This window comes from Numenius arquata, chromosome 20 (genome assembly GCF_964106895.1).
Source record: "Numenius arquata chromosome 20, bNumArq3.hap1.1, whole genome shotgun sequence".
Lineage (NCBI taxonomy): Eukaryota > Metazoa > Chordata > Aves > Charadriiformes > Scolopacidae > Numenius > Numenius arquata.
In genome coordinates, this window is record NC_133595.1 from 3,411,720 (window position 1) to 3,432,084 (window position 20,365).

General features: G+C 43.3%; 1 protein-coding gene across 1 annotated transcript; it reads right to left on the reverse strand.

Annotated features, from left to right (window-relative positions):
• Positions 1-1,706: 1,706 nt before the first annotated feature.
• On the reverse strand, positions 1,707-19,593 carry TNFRSF1B (TNF receptor superfamily member 1B). The gene is made up of 10 exons (XM_074161618.1): positions 19,531-19,593; positions 11,787-11,889; positions 9,375-9,503; positions 8,093-8,242; positions 7,039-7,132; positions 6,763-6,956; positions 5,921-5,995; positions 5,041-5,078; positions 4,464-4,734; positions 1,707-3,906 (listed from the first exon to the last, which is right to left on the reverse strand). Exons 1-10 carry the CDS (start codon positions 19,582-19,584, stop codon positions 3,707-3,709), a joined length of 1,308 nt encoding a protein of 435 aa, XP_074017719.1. The 5' UTR covers positions 19,585-19,593; the 3' UTR covers positions 1,707-3,706.
• Between the last annotated feature and the right edge of the window lie 772 nt (positions 19,594-20,365).

Genomic DNA, 20,365 nt, shown 5'->3' on the forward strand with positions numbered 1-20,365 from the left:
GACTGAAAACCTCGGAGCATGAACAGTTCCATGCCTGCAGTTACCCTAAGAACTGTAAATAAAGCAAAGCACCACCTCAACCTAAACTTGTTGAACATAAATAACTATTTAGGAATCTTTCAAGTGTTTTAAGGCTTTTACATATGTAACTTTCTAGACCCCTGCTGTGCCACTGGAAAGAAAAACAAAACACTTATTTTCTACCACAGTGTTTTTATTTTCTGAACTTGCACAGTAAAAATGTAACAGTCAAGTGCTTATCAGGATGAGAAGCAAAGTCCAAACCAGGACCTCACTCAAAGCTGGCTCACTTTTTCTGGAAAAAACACTCAATTTTCCCAACAGGGTGAACGAGACAGGCCCTGAAGGAGTTGGGCCTGTGTCAGCCGGGCAGGGGCAGCGCCAAGGCCAGGAGAGAAGGGATCTGGGAGGATGACGCCTGTCAGGGCAAGGGGGGAATTTTACTCAGAGCCTAGTGACACAAAAAAAGGGCGGGAGCGGCCCTGAGGGCACACTCCCTTCTCTCCCTCCACACACACACAAGCCAACACACGGTGGAGAGGAGGAGACAAGCAGAAGAGGAGACCTGTTGGCAGGCAGCGCCTGTCAGAGTGGAAGCTAAAGGTCACCTTGCCCAGAGGCGGCCACAGGGAGCCCTGAGGAAGCCACCGAGGGGCCGGCGGCGAACGGCCTGCGCCAGGCGGGGAGGGCGCCTGAGGGGCACCCTGAGGCCCGGCCGTGGCGGGGAGGCGCCGCGCTAAGCCCCGGCGGGACGAGGGGATCGTTCCCCTCCGTCGCCCCGGTCCCGGTGCGCAGGGACCAGTGACTGCGCGGCCGCCCCTCGTCCCCCCGGGGCCGGGACGGCGGGGCGGAGCCCTGCGAGGGGCGTGAGGCAGGGAGGGGCCCCTCAGGGCCGGGCCCGCGCCATGCAGCCGGGGTCGAGTTGGGAGCGGAGGCTGAGGCAGGAGGAAATAACCGGCGGGGCCCGGGGCCGCCCTCCCGGCGCCACCCCGCGCCCTCAGCTCGCCGGTACCCACCTGGGCTCCCGGTGGCGGCCGCCTCCTCGGTAGTGCGCGGGCTCGGCGGGCCGCACGCCAATCGATCCCGAGCCAGCCGGCGGGGGGACGCCTGGGTAGGGGAGCGCCGAGCTGTCGATGTTCCGCCTCGCCCGCCTCTTTGAGGCGGAGCCGCGCCGGGGGCCGGTCCCGCTCTGCGCCCCGCCGCCTGTAGGGGCGCCCGGGGAGCGCTGCCCCGCGCCGGCGGCGGAGCCCGAGGAGACGAACGGCCCCGCTACCGCGGCGGGAGCCCGCCCTGACAGAGCCCGCCTGCGAGCCGCCGCCAGAAGCGTCTCTCCGGGCGGGTTCCTGAGGAGAGGCCCCTCACTGCCGCCGTGACGCGGCGTAAACGGCAGTAAATAAAGTCTTTTGGCTCTTAAGAGCGGCGGAGGTGCGTTTGCTCCCACTGGAGGTCAAGGTTACGGCGTTGTTCTTCGGCGCTGAAGGGAGAGAGCGGGGCGTGATGAGGGTCCTCTCGCGTAACGCCCCTGCGCAGGCCGCAGAGCATCCCTCCTCTTGGCACTGGGCAGTAACAATAGGAATAAAATTGCTTGCAAACCAGAAGCTTAACCTACAGAATGAAAGAACCCATTCTATAAGTAAGAATTTTGTTTAATGGAGAGATCAGGAAACTTGAAGATGCACGTAATTATAAAAAGGAGGGTTTTTTTTTATTTTTTGTAAGCAAACACAAGCACATTTTTCCTACTTCAGCATAAAACTTGGCTTTTCCTTCTGTCGCACAGCTCCATAATTTGAAAATACAGTAAATTAACTGCTGTAACGAGATCCTCCCTGTTTAACAGTTTTAAAACTTGTTCAAAAATCTTTCACCGCTGCTTCAATGGGGCCCCGATACCTGATGAACAAGACACGAAAATAGTGCAAGAGGTTCAAAGCACTGTATAAAATGAGGTTCTTTTCTTGCCTAAATCCTTCATTTTTCTAATAGCTTCAGTGCACCCGTTTTCAAAGCCCTTTCTGAAAACTGCTTTCAAGTACTTCAAGTGTAATACACAGTTGTAAAAGGTTTCTTCATAGTAGAATTAAAGACGTGTTTGCCAGTTCTTAGTTCCAGAAATAACGTTAGTAAACCTGACAGCTTTTGTGGAAGTTTAAAATTTGTATTTTTAAAACCTCTATCTCTTCTGTAGCTGTCGAATAAATGCTATTCCAAACTGTTCTTTTTCAGTTTAAGGCCTCAGAAATGCTGCATTTTGTTTCTCTTGAGGTAGAATAGTTCAGTTGGAAGGGAAGTACGGCCACCATCTAGCCCAACAGTATGTTTTTATGGCATATAAGAAAAATGTTATGCCTACTGTATGACTTCACTCAAATGTAATTCAGGCACCTTGTTGCAAATTCTGGTTGAATACAGACGCCGCGATTGTTGGTTAAGTCACATACGTAAAATATAATTATGGGAAATGGGATCTTAAGAATTGCCTTCCAAAACCAAGAGACTCCCACTGGATTCAAGGAGAACCTCTACTAATTTTCTGTAAGAGGTGGTTGGATCTTCAGTGTCAAGCAAGAAGTGAAGGAGAACAGGATTTTCTGGTTCTGAGGTTTGAGTCAATTCCACGTTTTACAGATTGCGCTATGCAGTCACCAAGAGAGAGTCCTTTTCCTGAGGTCAGTGGGCGTGAGCTATCTGGCACACGTATTCCTGCGGATCTTCTCTAATATTCACTGGATCATGGGCAAACATATGTTGGGTTTACGGTTAACCTCAAAAATGAGGTCAAAATCAGGGAACCAAATTAAATCACCCAGAACACAAAGATGACAAACTTTAGAGCTGTCAATGAAAGGAACTTACTTCCTACTCCAAAATAACAACTATTTAATGTAGATTTTCTTTTCTAAAATAACATCAACTATGTACAGCTAATGAAATGCTACTGTTTAGACATAATAATTGTAATCTAGTAATAAAAGTTCTGTAAAAGATTTCACTCCTTGATATACTAAAGGATGATTTGAGAAGTTTGGTTCAATAATGAGCGAAAGCAAACTGTAATAATAAAAGAAATATCCAGGAGGATGAGGGAAAGTATCCCCATGAAGATACGGGATAGGAAATTGAATGCAATAGCTCTAAAATTAAGATCAAATGGATAATTCATTAGCATTGAATGAATGATAATTTAACTCCAGTCTCTCAGAAGAGCTGGTCACAGCCATGTTCTTGACAGGTGGCAAACCTGAACCCGAATTCCCATCACAGGAAGTCTCAGCAGAAAAATCAATGGCATAACGTTAGAAAAATGTTCCTTATAAAATCTGGTAAAGGTCTCTCTAGGGTATCATGGATGAAAGGGAGGAGTTGGCCGCTCAGTTTAAAAGAAAAAGCAAAGATTTAAACTATTACCTTTTGCCCTCAAAGCTGACAAAAAGAGATTTAAAACCTCAAAAGCATCAGTGTCTGTATTTGTATGAAATGTCAAGTCTCTGTAGGAATGCTACATTTAACACCATGGTTGTTTTAGAAGATAAGGAGTTATTTGATTGATTTTATCAGTCACTCAGTAAACGACCTGTAATTTCCTTTAACTGGTTTTCATCTTCACATCTTGAATACACAGAGGAAACTTCTTTTCTTCTGGAAGCAAGTCTTGAAGTAAATTGTCCTCGTTTTCCACGGAGATCTAAATTTTGGGGGTTTTTTTCAAGGGGTTTTCTTCTTTCGAAAGGGGAATTTTCTCTCCTGTTGGGGAATAATAGGGAGCGTTTCCATGATCCACGCTAGTTGAACTAGTCTGTTCTGGGAACTGGGAACCGCAGTCTGGACCACAGACTTTAACAATACAAGTCACATTCACCTGCGTTCCTCCGTTACCAGAATGTTCTGTCAAATAAACAGAAAACACATTAAACATGGAAGGATGAAACCCAGAACAGGACGGTTGGATTCTTTACCCAGTTCTTTGACTTAAAATAGATGCTAAATATTTTCTGGCTTCACTTAGTTTAGATAAACTGGTGGAGTTGGTTCTGTAACGTTTCAGGGATTTTTTTGGTACCATAAAATCCTTGTGTCATCCCAGAAATAAAAAAGGCATGAAAATTAATAGAGAGCCCTGGATCATAGCCAACTCCCTACCTGTCTGTGGCCACTTCAGGTGCTTTTTACAGTGTTCTTTTCTTGCTGCTCCCTTTGGCCCTTCCTCCCCCTCACAGGTAAGTGCCTTCCATCACACCGATCCCTCCTCTGCAAATAACTTTTTCTCCATTGAGCACACTCTCTTCACTGTCTCTGGCTGACAACTTAAAACAATCTCTTTTTCTTTTCAAAAGTTACTCTCTCTGCTGATGTTTTATCCTGCCGTTTGAACTTCTGCTAAAAAGGCTCATAATTGATAATAGAATTTCAAAAGGTTCTGGATCATTCAGACACCTTCTCACCTGAGCTCGCAGAGTTGTGTCTGTCTCCACTGTGAAGTTTACAACCTGCTGCAGCTAAATGTTGCTGCTGAAATCCTTCTGTTTCTTTCTTTTCATTTTTCTTGTTACTTATCACCCCGACTCTTGCAGCTCCGGTTGGATTATTCAGGGAGCTACTGCTGGACCCAGAAGTTCCCAAGAGACGCTGTTCCTCCTGTTCAGAACCACTGGAGTTTTGCGATCCTGTATTTCTTACTTTTTTTTCACACTGCTTTTCCGTAGGGGAAAAAGGCTGGAATATTTGCAGAGAAATGCAAAACATTAATCTTTTTTGAAAAACACTAACAAAGTACTGGTCAATACTCGGGCAGCTAAAGAAACCGCCGATAATTGCCATTTGCATACTGGTGACCATAAATAAAATTCAACCAGCTGTGGAATGGACATTTAACAAAATGAACCTGTCTCCTGAAGGCACCTACAGTACTTCACTGATTACCTGGGGAGTTTTCTTCTACTTGCAAGTAGAGAAGACAGCATGATTTCTATAAAACTTTTAGAGAAATGGGAAAGATGGAAAGGAAGGAGTGACACCCACCGAATCTGCTTCCGTAGCTGGTGGAGAATATGCCAGGGCTGCAAGTGAGGAAAGACAGTTCATTAGCACCCAGATTTGTTTCAGTTGCAAAAGCTGCTCTCTTAGTCTGAGTGAGATCCTCTGCTGCTGGAATAAACTCCAAACGTACATTTATTACACACTGTTTGAAAATGTTGAAAGCTATATTGTAAAGGAGACTTAAATTTAGCCAGCAAGCAAAGAGGACCCTCTGCACAAATCAATAACTTTTCTAGTGTAGTGTCAGTGAGAAAAGGTATTGCTGACAATAAAATAGTCATGACTGTTCAGTGATAATGTTTGATAATGTCTAATATTTAAATGATGAAATACAAAATATTTAACAAGCTCCAGCAGGAGCACAACTGTTCTACAGTTGTCCAACTCCACTAGGATGTTGTATGTTTAGAGATTTATCTAAAATCAGAGGAACAGGAGAGATTTGAATAGGACATTTGCCTCCCTGTATCCCTGTATTGAGATACTTTCACCCCACGTGATTTAATAAAGATACTTTTACTCTAAATGCATATGAAATTCCTGAAGTATTTTTTAAATTCTGTTTTTTCTGTAGCCGCAAAGCTTATGTGATCAAGATGATTTGCATGAGTTTTTCTTAGTCTCTCTTCTATTGATGTTGTCCCCTTGAAAAAAATAAACAAACTCATACATTATTAGACACCAAAGAATCTCCCCATTAGTGATACTTCCTCCATATCCAGCTACGAGAAAAGCTTCAAGGAGAGTTAGCATCTTCAAAGACACTAATGTCAGTCGACCGCTAGGCTCAAATTAGTAGGAAATAAGGTGATACGCTTTCCAATATTTACAGATCTGTGTGTTTTCACTTCACGAATCTTACCTTTTTTTTTGGAGACTAAGCAATATCCCAAAGTAGTGATTATCAGGATCAATAACAAAGGCCCTGCTACTGATCCTGAAAATAAATCAAAAAGATAAATTATTTAGCAGGTTGATCTGACAAAGATCTAATTAGAAAGAGCTTGTTTTGTGGTTTCTGTCCATGGCTACAAAAGCTAAATTTACAAGTGTTAGGTATGTCTGACATTCACATTTGATGCCTTTGTTGTCGGACACCAAGGTCTCGTTCCAGTCTCCACCACTTTATAAAACTGAATTTTCCTGTCCTGAAAAGTGAGGACAGACTTTTGGCCTCATCACAAAAGATCTCTCTCTGGGCTAACACAGTTCATTAAATACAAGGACAGGTAGCCCGGAAAGCTCCTAAACACCCGTGCCTTCTGGACAGGCTGGGAGGAGGAGGGAATACATCCTCAGCTGGGAGTGCTGTAAGGAATTCCTGCTCGGGAAAGGCTGCCAGAAGTCTCCCGAGATCCCTCACCAGGAGGTTTACGAAGTCAAGCTTGCCTCGGTGCAGAACCTAAGATACAAGCTTTTCTACCAGCTCCTTCATAGTAGCAATTCTCAGGAAATTCCTTGTATCATCTAGTTTGGGGCTTTTTAGAAATATTTCCAGAATTACAAGGACTGTAGCATGCAGTGGGATGGCACTGACAGGTAAATATTATGCAACTCACTACAAGCAGTGTCATATCGAATAAATTCAGCTGTTCTGAGCTTCTTCTTGGGTGCAGGTAACTGGTCTTGGAAAGAAACTGAGAACTAAATATAAACTTCCTTCCTAGACAGACAGAAATGACTTCAAATGAGCGAACAGCTCACCGATGATGTGAGACATGTCAGGTACAGAGTTTAAGATGATAGGTCGAGTTATTATTTCAGGTTTGCTGGAAGCCGAGCTTTGGGTCAGGAGCAGGTTCAAAATAGCGTGAGGTAGAACTGTGGGAACTGCTGTTCCTGAGTCGCTGCAAACAGTATCATTTATCCTGTTTCCAGGAATAGCCACTGATTTACAACTGCAAGAAACAAAGAGAAGTTAGGAGAGAAAGCAGCCCCGTGCACAGTTAAGGTTGCTATTAGAGAGAAACAGCATCTTACACTCTGTGGGGTATACAGCTGGTACTGTAAGATTCCTCGTGTGAAAAGGTGCCAGGAGGACAGGGTTTACATTCTGTATCTGTGCTATCTGTCCCTTTAAACAAACACAAAGACTCCGGTTAGTCATCTAGTGTGAAACAAGAAGGAATAATCAAGGTCTGTGGTTCAGATCCTGGAAGTGATACCGAGGTGGGACACAAAATACAGTCTTTAACTGTCACAGAACAGATTAATTTGAAACACCCAACCCAAACACAAATCAAAAGATTAATCAGCTGTGAATTTGGTGCTCTTGAAAGACTTTTTCAAATTCCAGAAAAACCCACCAAAAAGGTTAAAATGTGACTGCAGACAGAGATGAGCTTTTTCACCCACCCCTGACAGGCTGACCATCTATTCCATTCTGCTGGAGTTCTGTACCTTTTCAAATTATTCTTAATTTCCTAAAAATATTCAGTGTTCCACTTCTTCAAATATTATTTATCATCTTGAGACAGCTGCATTATTATTACATATCTTAATTATCATACATTATCATTACATATCATAATTATCATACATTATAATTATGTAGTATTACATACATATACATTATCATTAGTGGTGAATTTCATCATCTAATAAAGACAGATTCATTCTGCAGGACAGCACAGAGTCATCGTTATTTACCATAGCCAAAATGCAACCTGAAGCCCCACCTCAAGGATTCAAACAGGAATGGTCGTGGTCTTGAAATCTGAGTCATTTGTATGGAAGAAATCACACAATAGAGCAAAACAAAGATTAAGGTGGGTTGGGGAACTCTGATGTAGGGTAGTAGAAGATTGCAACATGTTTTCCCTTTGGATATGCCTTTTGAGAATACTGTTGCTCTAGTTACTGCCTGCTGGCTAAGATAATGCTTGCACAAAATGAGGAACTGTAGGGAATTAAAAGACAATATTCCTGTAATTTACTGAGTTGGAGGCAGATTCAGAAATATTTATGGACTATTAATTCAAAAAATAACCCTCTTCATACTCTTTTGTGTGTAGAGTGTTCAGAATTAAATTACCTCTTCTGGAAACTCGGTAACCTTTTCCACATCTTTTATGCGCTTTACATATTTTGCAGTTCTCGAATAATTTTGAAATGCAATACTCATTGGGTGGGCAGCTACAAATTCTGTCCTGTGATGTAGTGCACGTTTGATTCTGCACAAATCCTGTTTTCAAAATAAGAATAAAACAATATGTCATTAGCAACATTCAAAATCACAGCCTGCAATGTTCCAAGTGAATGTGAGGCCATGTTCACATAACACAAACTGAAGACAATTTTGCAGCTTCTGGCTGGCATACCATAATAAAATAAATCCGTTATATGTCCCAACAAATACATTTTCAGAAGAACTTCCTCCCTCTCTCTAGGAAAGAAGTTTGCATCTGTAGAATTCACACTTGGAACTCTGTACCGGCAGTTGCATTGTATCGTATCATAACCATAAATATGCACATTTGTGTTACGTGTGTTCATCACCGCAGTGTGGGGGGGATCGTACTGAGATTTGTACTCTATGCAGATCACACAACTGTATTGAAAGTGATTGGAGACCTTACTACAGACATTTTCATACTGTAATTAACCAGCTTCATAGCATTATCTGTTTAGATGAGACCAAAGGTCCTTTGAACAATTTAGACTGCACCCGTAACACTTATTTGCAAGTGAGTCAAGTAGGTAATTTTCTACACTGGTTTCCATTAGAACTGATGGGCAACAGTATGACGGAAATTGTTAATGCCTGTGATCTATTAGACCAATGTACAGGTGTGGGTACAATCTACTGCTTTATATACTGTTAAGCTGCTTTAACTGAACCAGCGTGCTCTCACTGACTATGCTGCTTTGCAAAAGAAATTAAAACAATATAGGAATATCACAACTGGTGTTTGCTGTTGTCAGTTCAGCAAACAAACCGAGGAATGACTGGATGCTGGAAATGTAATTACCCATTTACCCCCGTGCAAGTCAGGTCCCTTGGCTGGGGAGCATAAGCAGGAAGTTATTCCGCTGATGACATTTGTACCTATTTTAGTGATGCAGTGCCTTAGTTTCCAAGAATATAGGATTGATGTCACATTTTTAGGACCTAGAAATAAAAAGGTACAGGGCCCCCTGCAAGACTTTTCCCTCATTCTTTTCCCCAAATCTTATGAGTACCAAAAGCATGAGAATGGCACTGTACAAGCGATAGACAAAACCTCCTAGTTTTCTTAGAAGAAAAGAGTAGGTTAAAGCAAGCCCACTCATTGACTCTTAAAGTCACAAATATCTCTTTAGCAATTCAAGCCTACCTTTCCTGCAGGGTGGAGAGCAGGCAAAGCACTGGGGAGACAGATTCCAGATTGCTGTATACGTGTTAGGTCTACAGGGACTGCACTGTGTGTCCACGCTGTGACTGCAGCTCTCAGTCTTATACTGACCTATTTAAAAAAAAAAACCAAAACAACAACAACAACAAAAACAAAAAACCAGAGAAAGCATCTCACTGGAAAAGATCACTAGGAAGTGTTTAAGTTAAGTTTAATTCTTAGCTGTAGAAAGCCCTTCCCTTCACTGCCACTATCAGATTGGTAATGTACACCAAGCAGAATTGATTTAAAGGAAACTGCATGTATATTCCAGGAAACTCTGATTTCTTTTATGTTATTCATGTTGGACCCCTTTTCCTACATTCAGTTCAGTGAATTCCAGCCACGTTCAAAACAAGGCGGCCTCAATCCTGAACAAAACCCCTCAGCATATACTTAGATGCAGCTACCAGAGTACACAAACTTTTTATCCTCCTAGAAGCTGTGTTTTGTGGTGAAACACAGGATGGTGTTTCATACTGAAAGTCAGGCATGTGCTAGAATGATGTTTCTGGGAGAGGCCCTTGCTACCTTTACAAGCAGCACGTGAAGAAAGCATAATACAGTATTACCACAAAGAGACCTGAATTAGAACTTCGCCACTTGTCGCTGTTGAAGGGACACGAGCTCACTCTTTTCCCTTCACCTCTTCAGCCAGCCCTAACACTGTCACCCAGCCCCAACAGATCAAAGCAAGGAGTTTCTGAGGCTAGTGGCATTCCAGACGAAACCAAAAGCTACCAAAGGTAGTTTCTCCAATGCTTCTCACCTCCTCCAGGCCCCATCCCTGGAGACGTTCAAGGTCAAGCTTGATGAGGCTCTGAGCAATCTGATCTAGTTAAAGATGTTCCTGCTTACTGCAGGGGGGTTGGACTAGATGACCTTTAAAGGTCACTTCCAACCCAACACATTCTATGAGTCTATGATTCTAACAACAGAGTTCAGTGCAGCGGTGGAAATCAGTAAATAAGAGCTCCAACATACGCATTTCGGAGAAAGGAAAACACCTCAGTTGCCATTTCCCCCTTGCTTGAAAGGAGTAAGGAGATAAAAGTCAATGTCTCATATCCTGTACAGAAATACCCCGGAAAATACACTCAGAAAGCAGAAGTAACTCCGAGAAAGCCTTTGGAGCCGTTTGAAGAATCTCTGCTTTCCGAAAGAAGGGGCCCTGGAAGTGAGCCATAGGAATTATTTCCAAAGACTTTGTTTTTCCATGTACTTACTTGAACCTTAAAATACTGCTTCCTACATCCTGCTAATGATTTAGGCTTCAATTTTTGATAAATGATGGTAAAAAAATTCAAATTTGTGATAAAAATAAAGATTTTAAACTTCCTACAACTTGATGCCCAGAATTTGTTGTTCTGAAAAATTAAAATTAAGGAGACATGGACTGAACAGTACATAGCACAACAGAAAAAGGTTTTACCTATGAATTAACAACTTTCATCTGCTGTGTTTTTAACAAAGGAAGCTTGACAGATCTATCTGACATTTTTGGTTAATCAAGTAACTGTGGCTGCTTCAGCATATACTGATTTCCTGCTTCAACTTCCGGATCTCTCTGACAGGAACTCAGCATTTATGGAGACAAATTTTGTTAGCTCAGCATGTAATGAGGCAAATCAGCAGTTTTTTTGCTGTGTCTAATGTAATACCATAATGGCAACTTATTGCAAAAACTCTTATTATTAAAATACCCAAACGGCATTACCACTCCCCCCAAAAAACCCAAACCCACCCCCCCACCTTTCTGCAGTCGACAACTTTTGCTAACAAAAGGCCACTAATAATTATCACCGTGTAAGACGTGACACCTCAAAGCAGACAGTTTCTGTAGCGTTGTACCCAGTCTGTGACAGTGGTCTGCATTGCCTGATTTGCAGTAAAAGGCAAGAAAACTCCCTTAATGAGCAACTATAGATTAACCTGTGCAATGGAAAGCCCATTATATATGTGATATCATCAAAGTACAGAAACCAAGCTCTCCCTCATGCCATGTTTTACAATATATTTGTTATTAGCGGGACTGACACTCTGTTTAATTTTTGTAATTCTCTTAGTGAGCTATTGCTCCCCCACTAAACATTGACTTAAAAATACTTTAATCAAAACACCATGCAAAGCTTACACAAGCTCAGCAGCCTGCTAACCCCTTGGACCAGAATCCCAATTCTGATGGACAGTGTGTCTCTTTTGCAGATATTTTTACGGTCACAGCACTTCATTGTCTTCCAGCTAGGAGTGCATTACAACAGCAAAAATCCACTGCTCTTCAGATTTATAAATAATGAAAATGTACTAGGCTCATCTGAAAATTGACTGAATTTGGCTGTTTGAATTATAACCTACCTGGAGGGCACTTGCTGCAACATTTATTAAGTTCTTCTTCATAGAATTCAGTGCTGGGATCTTTGCATTGTGCAAACTGTGGCGTATAAGGCAATGCATACTCCTAGGAGAAATGAAAGGAAAATCACGAGTCATAAGTCCGTTCTGACCCTGCAGTAGGGATTCAAGAGACAAACACTTAAAGATCAGTGCAATTATAACCACCTTCCTTTCCAAGACACTGATGTAGGCTTGATGAAACAGAAAGCAGCAGATGTCAAAAAGCTGAAGAAGGCAGCAGAGTTTATAAACTACTTGAGACCACTTAGAAGTTCTTCTGTTTTTCAAAGCTCTGTGACAATGAACAAAGTGATTTCTCCAGGTTTTATGTTCAAAAGAACGCAATAGAACTATGGGATTAGCATCACACCTGGGCACTACTGCATCCCCTAACCCAAAGGACTAAGTACCGATTCTCAGTTGCCATGATTCAAACAACCTTTGACCAAACGCCAGCGGAACCTAAATTCTTACCTGTGGGTTTGCGGGGAGAAGCATTTTCTGCAAAGTGGCTACATTAAAAGTGATACCTCCTTACTTAGTAAGTCTACTCCCTCTACAGATTTAGAGCCCCACCTGAAAACTAGATGATTGACTTTGCTACTCATTAATTCCCATGGGCCCCTGAGCTGGTGGAAGAGGAGCTGTGGGTCCAGCTGTGGGTCAAGCTGCAGCACTTGAAGGAATCTCTCTGTTTTCATCAGTGGGTGCACAGGACACAATGTTCAATTCTCTTCTGCACTTACATTCATTATGCCCTCACTTACACCCATGCAATATCCGGGCAAGAGAACCCGTCCCTTCAGTCAAGGAACCTGTACTATTAGAACTGTTTCACCAAAGGAAAGGCAAAAAAGCCTTTTATCATTCCAGACACTTTGTGATTCCTTTCTGAGTGAGAAAGGCCTTGATGTTTTGGAAACAGTGTCACCAGAAACTGCACTGCTGCTTCTGAAAAGGAGCAAATGGCTGCAAGAATGAAATAAAAATAAAAAACCTACCTCGTGGCAGGTTAAATGCATAAGGAACAGTCATGAAATACAGAGTGCCTAATTTTCAGCTCATACCATTCAACACAGCTCAGTGACTTCAATGAACAAGTGTCAAAATATTTGAGGACCTGTCATCTGTTTTCAAAGGGAAAAATATACTCACTCTAGAGAAAAAGGCTGATGTTAGGTAGCAGAAGCATAGGAGTTCCCTGCCAGATCAGAAAGATGTTGTTCAAAAAGTATGTGACACTGCTCAGTTTTCTGCAGTGTGAAGAGATTGCTCCGCGTATCATCTACACACATTTAGAGAAGTACTTTAAAAGTATTATTAAAAAGAGAAATCAAAACAGGAACAGGCTCTTTGGAGGCTGGTAATGAAAATATCCTTCCTCCTTACTGAAAAAACATGTTGATTATCTATTGTGTCTTCACATTACTGACCAAGTAGACTAACACTTCCCGTTCTCAACAATTACCTAAAAGGAGCCCAACATTTTCTTATGCAGAATTATTTTACCTCTTATCTAGTCGTATATCAGAAACCGGATTTCACCCATCTACTTAATGGCCAGTGGTCAAAAAGAACCATTCCTGAGAACGTGAAGGCAGAGAAGGGCCTTCTTGAGTTACAATATTCATTCCAGAAAACAAAATAAAGGAAAGCAAACTATTTAAGCAGAAGTTTCACCACTCCTATATGAAACACTGTGAAAGCTGGTGACACTGACCAGACATCAGGGCAATTCTGATCTCTTCTGGTCAGTTGAGGTAAAGACGCAAAACCAGGGAGACTGGGGAGGGGATTCACCAACACCAGCCCCGTTCCCTCCCAGCCAGATCAACGAGAAACAGTCAAGTTGCAAGCTGAAGAACAAACTGCTAAAGGTGCTTTTAACAGGCTAGAGACTGTGATGGGGTGGGGGAAAATGACCAATAAAATAAAATAAATCATTCTCCTTCTTAAACACTAGAGCAGGTGAAGTAAGAAACAGCTGCTGAACACAAGCTGCATTTTCCCAGTTCTGGTCTTTGTCTTTTGATGAGAACGGCAGTTTTGCAGGAACCATGTTGCAGCCTCAACTATCTCCAAAATCTACCTTGGCCTCCATTTTTGCTTTCTAGATAAGAAAGGAGCTTGCACAAGAATTGAAGACTTTGAAGCGAACCCAGGAGGCTGGCTTCAACATTATCAGTTTCATCATTATTAATGAGAATAATAACTGTAACAATTCAGAAAGAAAACCAAGGCTTTTCAATAACCTTCTAGGTTCAGTGATAACTGTTAATGCTGGACCCGGTATTACCCCCTCATAGGACGGGCAATGGTAAACCATACCACTTATAAATGTGAGCTGATGCTAAAATCTGATGAAGGAGAAGAAAAGGGCTCTGCTTTCAAGAGGGGTTTTTTTTGTTTAAGTTACTTTCTTGTTTATTAAAAGAAGAAAGAACAAGTGTTGTCATCACATTTTTGTATTCACTATGATCAACTTCGTTAAAACAAGCACTTGAGAGTCTTACTAAAACGTAAAACTTCACTGCAAGAGCAGACACACAAAAAAAAGGGAGAAATACAATAAACCGCATCACAAATTATCCTGCTGGTGAGGTTTCCTGGCAAAAAAATATTCTTATCTCATCCTCTGCATTGTCTGTTGTACAGACTGCCCTGTGAGTTAAAGGCACAGGAAAACCTGTTGGTTGAAGGGTTCACATCCATTTCTCTTAAGTTGTGCTCAAAAGGATATGTCTACTGTCTGATACAATCTCCCTGAAATTTTATCTGATGAGCTGTGGCTCTCAATGACATACAAATGACAATTTCTTGCCAGTTGTCCTCAAAGAACATCATGGGAAACTGAAAAGGACTTGTAACTCACTTAGATACAATTTATATACACACATGAGCTCAGCTTTGTTTGCACTGGAAGGATGCCATTAATTTTAGGGGTTACTTCCCATGTAAACTAGTTTAATCAAAGCCGTCAAGGCCAGTAGTCAAATCTTCTACTCTGTCAGAGGACGTGTAGGCCTCTTACTAAGTATAAAACTCTCCTGGATTTCTTGGCTACAAGAAGACCCCACTTTTTCCAGCCGTCTCACCAATTTTAAGGTGTGAGGCAGTACAATATTTCTATCTGGCATCCAGATCCATTGGCTGCTCTGGGCTGAAAGACTGATGAGTAGGGGCCAGATTCTATGCCACAATCTTTACATTTTGTTACTGTTTGTATCTCTCCTAAGTCCTTATTTTGTCTTCTGCTTTTACTGTGATTCAATGTTCTGCAAGGAGATTGTGTGAGGGAAAACTAACCTGATGCTGCATCTTTTGTGTTACAGCCTTAGAACTTCTCACATTAGGTTGTAGTGCCTAATGGCAGCAGACTTTTGAGATCTTTATGGACAAAATGAAGACTTTGGAAGACTTCATTTAATTTGACAGGTACAAGTAGAAGTAAAATGCCTCATCTATCTAGGAACAGAGGTACAAACATTAATAAACACAAAATTTAATCTAGCTCTATGCACATCAATCAAATTGAGCAATAGATTTTGGCACAGAAATGGGTAAACTATGCTTGCGTTTGACTACACAACTCACTAGGGAGATTTTTGCAATGCCTTTGTATTAAGCAATAACTAAGGAGTTACAGAGAAAAAGTCAATGACTCGGGACTCTCTCTCCAGAGTCCCTGCACTGTTTGAATCATTGTCCCATCTGCACCACAGACACCCAGTAAAATGGTGACCCAATACATCACTGGAGGGGGGTGGGCTTCCAGCAGCCTCCGCACCAACCGAGGGGTTAGTATGGCCTGTTCCAAATACATGTGCACAAGCACAATTGTTTCCAAGATTCCCTGTATTACCCGCTGGAAGATAAAACTAGCAGAGGACGTGCCAGCATCTCATGATTTCATGCCTGCAGCTGTATCTGTGCTGTGTGGAGCAGCGCTGGCGAAGGGAAAGGCTGTCCCCCTTGAGTTGTACGGAGACCAACCACAACAGAGACCCTGGTGTCTGTCCCAGAGCTGAGCCCCAGGCATGAACTACAAAAAAAGATTTGGATTGAGACTTCCTCCAAATTACAAGGGCTGGATCCGATGCACCAACCTGGCCCTACCTACTGGTGAGGAAGTCCAGGTCTCAACTGCTCACAGCACATCACAATGTCATGCATTCCCTATGGGCTGAATATTAATTATAATGAACATAATTTCCTCCAATTCCTGCCTTACAGCTTGTTCCTGTATTCTGGGACTTTACGTGCAACTAAATTTAAGTATCTGCAATAATAGAAATAGAACACGCTAATATAATGGATGAATATACCTATATTAATCCATTGACATAACATTCATTTTTACTTGAGGAGGCCATTTGAACAAAGATACTTAAGCATATTTTTTAAACCAACTCACATGTCTACATTTTTATTGGTCTCCTTTTCATACAGTTGCCTTCTTCAAACTCAAGCTGTCAAACAAAGGAGTCTGAACAGGAACTACCTCTGGCATATGATGTTCTTTACGCATATGAAACCACAATGAAGTCACCAAAGACTCTGACACAAAAATCTGTTGCTACGGAAAGGACTTGAGGTAAAGATACTGTTTGCTGAGCTACCAAACCTGCTGACGACAGGAAAAAGAAGAACTCTGTTTAAAATATTTAAACTGGTTATTTACAAAAATAATTCTGTTGAAGATTAGTTATCAAATAACAGCAAGTCTCACCAAATTCAGCTGAAGTTGTATCAGGCTGTACCAACTACACTCAATCCATAAAACTTTCTTTAAAGCTACTTTCCTGCAAGTATCTATTTAAGATTATGGGTCCATTATGTGAATTTTTCTCCCATCCTATATTGTACTTCAGTGGTGTAAAGCAGGAGTCCTTGTGTAGTCACAGACAAACAGATTTACAACTCCACCTTCCCCCTCCCTGAGAAACCAGTGTCTTTTTGCTTACTGTTAGGGATTCTACTCCATTGCCACTCACCACCATAACATGAAACCATTTTCCCAGAATGAGATGGCAGGAGGCTGGATAGAATATGGAAGCTATTCACAACATGCAAAAGTTATAGAAGCATGTAAACGTTTGTAGGAAGACATAGCATATTTTATTACGTATGTATTTGGATAACCATACACATTTTCAGGAACACCAGCTCTTCTGTTTAAAAACTTCAGGCTTATGTATCTGAAACTGGTCTGTCTTCCTAAAGGTTGCCCTAATAAAAGATACTCTTCATTAAATCAAGATCTGACACTTACAGTAACAGGGACTGTTACTGTAAACACTCATCAGGCTGATGTACTCATCAGGACTGTGTGTACTCGTCAGGCTGATAAGCCTTAAGATCTACAGTTTCCCTGTGGAAAGTGAAGATACTCAGGCAAACAAGGGGTGAAAGCACAAGGAATAACGGAGTGCAGGCCTGAGAGGCAGGAAGACAGGTTGTGTCCTCAGCCCTTGTCAGAGAAGGGCAGGTGATGAGCAAGTTCCCTAGAGAGGGTCAGCAAGTCAGGATTGGCCACATTAGGTTTGACCTTAGGTGGAGACATCCTAGAAGACGCACCTACGGGAGACAGGGCGATAGGTGACATTGGGAGCAGAGCAGGGAAGGAGAAGCTCCGTGAGCCCTAAGTGCAGAGATGGCAGATGAAGAACCTTCCCAAGCCACCTCAGGTATACCAGCCACAAACACTGCTGGAGGGGAGAACTGTCTTCTGTCTGGGCCAACTGTCAGGACTGGCTTTTTTCTATTATTTTGAAACAGCTTATTTTCTTGGCATGGTGTTGCTTGTATCACAGATAGCTTTTCCAATGCTCTGTTAAGACTTTCAGCCTTCATGAACTTTGATGCAACAAGCACAAGTGTGGTTATGTTCAACAGCAAAGCTGCAGGTCACCCTCAGCACTCCGAGCTCTGACCATCAAAAAGCAGGGACATCTGAGCAGTCTGCTCAGCTTTATTTCAGGATTTTTCCACAAGATCTCCTTTACGCTCATCCTTCTGCATTTCAGAGTATGTGTGTCGTTATCAACACACCTTCCCTGTACCAGCTGTCTTCCCCTGAGCATCCAGAGGATGACCATCTCCACACACACCAGCAACTATGCTGCAGAGCACGCTGCGCTGCTTCGCAAAGGACAGTTATGCGGGTTCGGGGCTACGGAGAAAGTTTCTGTTAAAAATACCCGGTGACTGAGTTGTTCAAAATGGCAAAAATTATGTTGAGTTCCTGTGAGTAACACAGGGAGTGAGGCTAGAAGCTTTCAGATCATTTCAGCTGAATGAGAAATAACAAGAAATAACATCACTTAAGAACTATTGCTTTGCCAGTCTCTCTCCCTCAAAAATAAAATGTTTTCTTTAACTGATCACTTTTAAAATTTGATATAACAGGCAGGTTTTTTCCAGCTCTGTGGCAGCTGTGGTATTTCTGAAATATGGACTTTTCTTTGGTTTGTCACAATGCAAAAAGCGATGCTGAAAGTTTCCTTCATGATTTCCATCATTATGCTTAGGCCATCTTTAGGGTGAGAGTTAATTCCTTTCGAATCAGCGCCCTTTGTTCAGGAAGAAGCATGACAAAACTTTACACCTGAATTTTGGTGATAAGGTCTGCTACAGTTCTGAGACTCTCCCTTCTTTACCTGCTCTACCCTGGGCCTCTACTCCAACGTGTTCAGTGAATCAGGTTCAAAATACTATCACCTTACAAAACTACAGGGCTGAATTCAAAATGAGTGAGAAGCAGTTAAAAGAATTAATTTAATATATTAACAACCCACTATAGCACCCAGTACTCCTTAAAAGACCATTATGGAACTCCAGGTTCAATATGCATTCTGGCATCGTCATCTGGAACCTTTGTCTTATCAAGGCTAAATTAATATGATTAAGTAAACATGTAAATAATATACACATCCCATGAAAAAGCAATGACCTGGACATCTCAGCAGCATTTCCATATTTATCTTCACAATTAAGGCATTTTAAAATCAAATGGAAACATGCTATCACATCATCACACAATCAAAGTCAAATAGATCCCATCAAGCTGCTCAGTTTAAACAGTTAAAAGCATTTATTGCCAAATAGTGGTACAGCTGGATATAAAAGCAGTCACAGCTGCATCATATCAGGTCTTAGATGTAAATTAAAGGGCTTTTCTATGTAAATAACGAATAGTTTTAGGGATGCAACAGAGCACAACAAGCTCTTCCTGTTTAAACAACGGTGTAAAATACGTACAGATTTACACTCTGCACTTGCCAAGACACTCACAGTTTTTGCAAATATTCAAACAAGCCTGAAAAATCAAAGGATTAGTCACTGCTTTGGGAAGCCAGGAAATAACAACGACGGAGCCAAAGGGAGCAGGATAAGCTTTAAAGAAGTCTAAGAGTGAGACTCCACTGGAGTGGGCTCCAGTACAAGCAGAGAGAGAGAACTCATGGGACTGCAAGCACAGCGACAGAAGGATGCCCCCTTGCATTACTCCTCTGCAGGCATAACGGGCAGCCCACGCCCGCGGGCACCGCATCTAGCGCGGAACCGGCTGCGCTCCCGCGTTGCCACCGGGACAACGGTAAAAGCCGCCGGCGAGCAGCGGGCCGCTCCCCGCGGGCTCCCCCCCCGCCGCCTCGCATTCACCCCCCCGGCCGCCCCCCGCATCCTCCCTGCCCCCCGCACTCACCCGGCCGGCGGCCGCCTGCAGGAGCGCGGCGAGGAGCGCCCAGCGCGGTCCCATCCCGCCGCCGAGTGCGGCCGCCGGCGGGCGCGGGGCGGGGCTGGCGGCGACGGGGCCCGGCGGGAGGGGACCGCCCCGCGGATGGGACCGCACCGGGGCAGCGCGGAGCTGCGGGACCCGTTAGCCCCGGCCACGGTTCCCCAGGTCAGACAGCGACGTTGCCCCCGGGCCTGATGTTAAAGTTACTTCAGGTACCGTAGAAGAGACTCGGTGAGACCCCCCCCCTCCGCAGCGCTGCCTCCAGCTCTGGGGCCCCCGGCACAGGAAGGACATGGACCCGCTGGAGCAGGGCCAGAAGAGGCCACAGAGATGCTGGGAGGGCTGGAGCCCCTCTGCTGTGAGGACAGGCTGAGAGAGTTGGGGGGGTTCAGCCTGGAGAAGAGAAGGTTCCGGGAAACCTTCGAGCCCCTTCCAGTCCCTAAAGGGGCTCCAGGAAAGCTGGGGAGGGACTCATGATCAGGGAGGGGACCCATAAGATGAGGGGGAAGGGTTTTAAACTGAAAGAGGGGAGCTTTAGATTAGGTATTGGGAAGAAAATCTTTACTGGGAGCATGGTGAGAGCCTGGCCCAGGTTGCCCAGAGAAGCCGTGGCTGCCCCATCCCTGGAGGGGTTCAAGGCCAGGTTGGATGGGGCTTGGAGCAACCTGGTCTGGTGGGAGGTGTCCCTTGGTCTAGTTGGAACTGGGTGGTCTTTAAGGTCCCTTCCAACCCAAACCATTCTATGTGTAAAGAGTCTCTACTCATATTTCTGCTCCATTAGCCCCAAAACATGAACTTACCT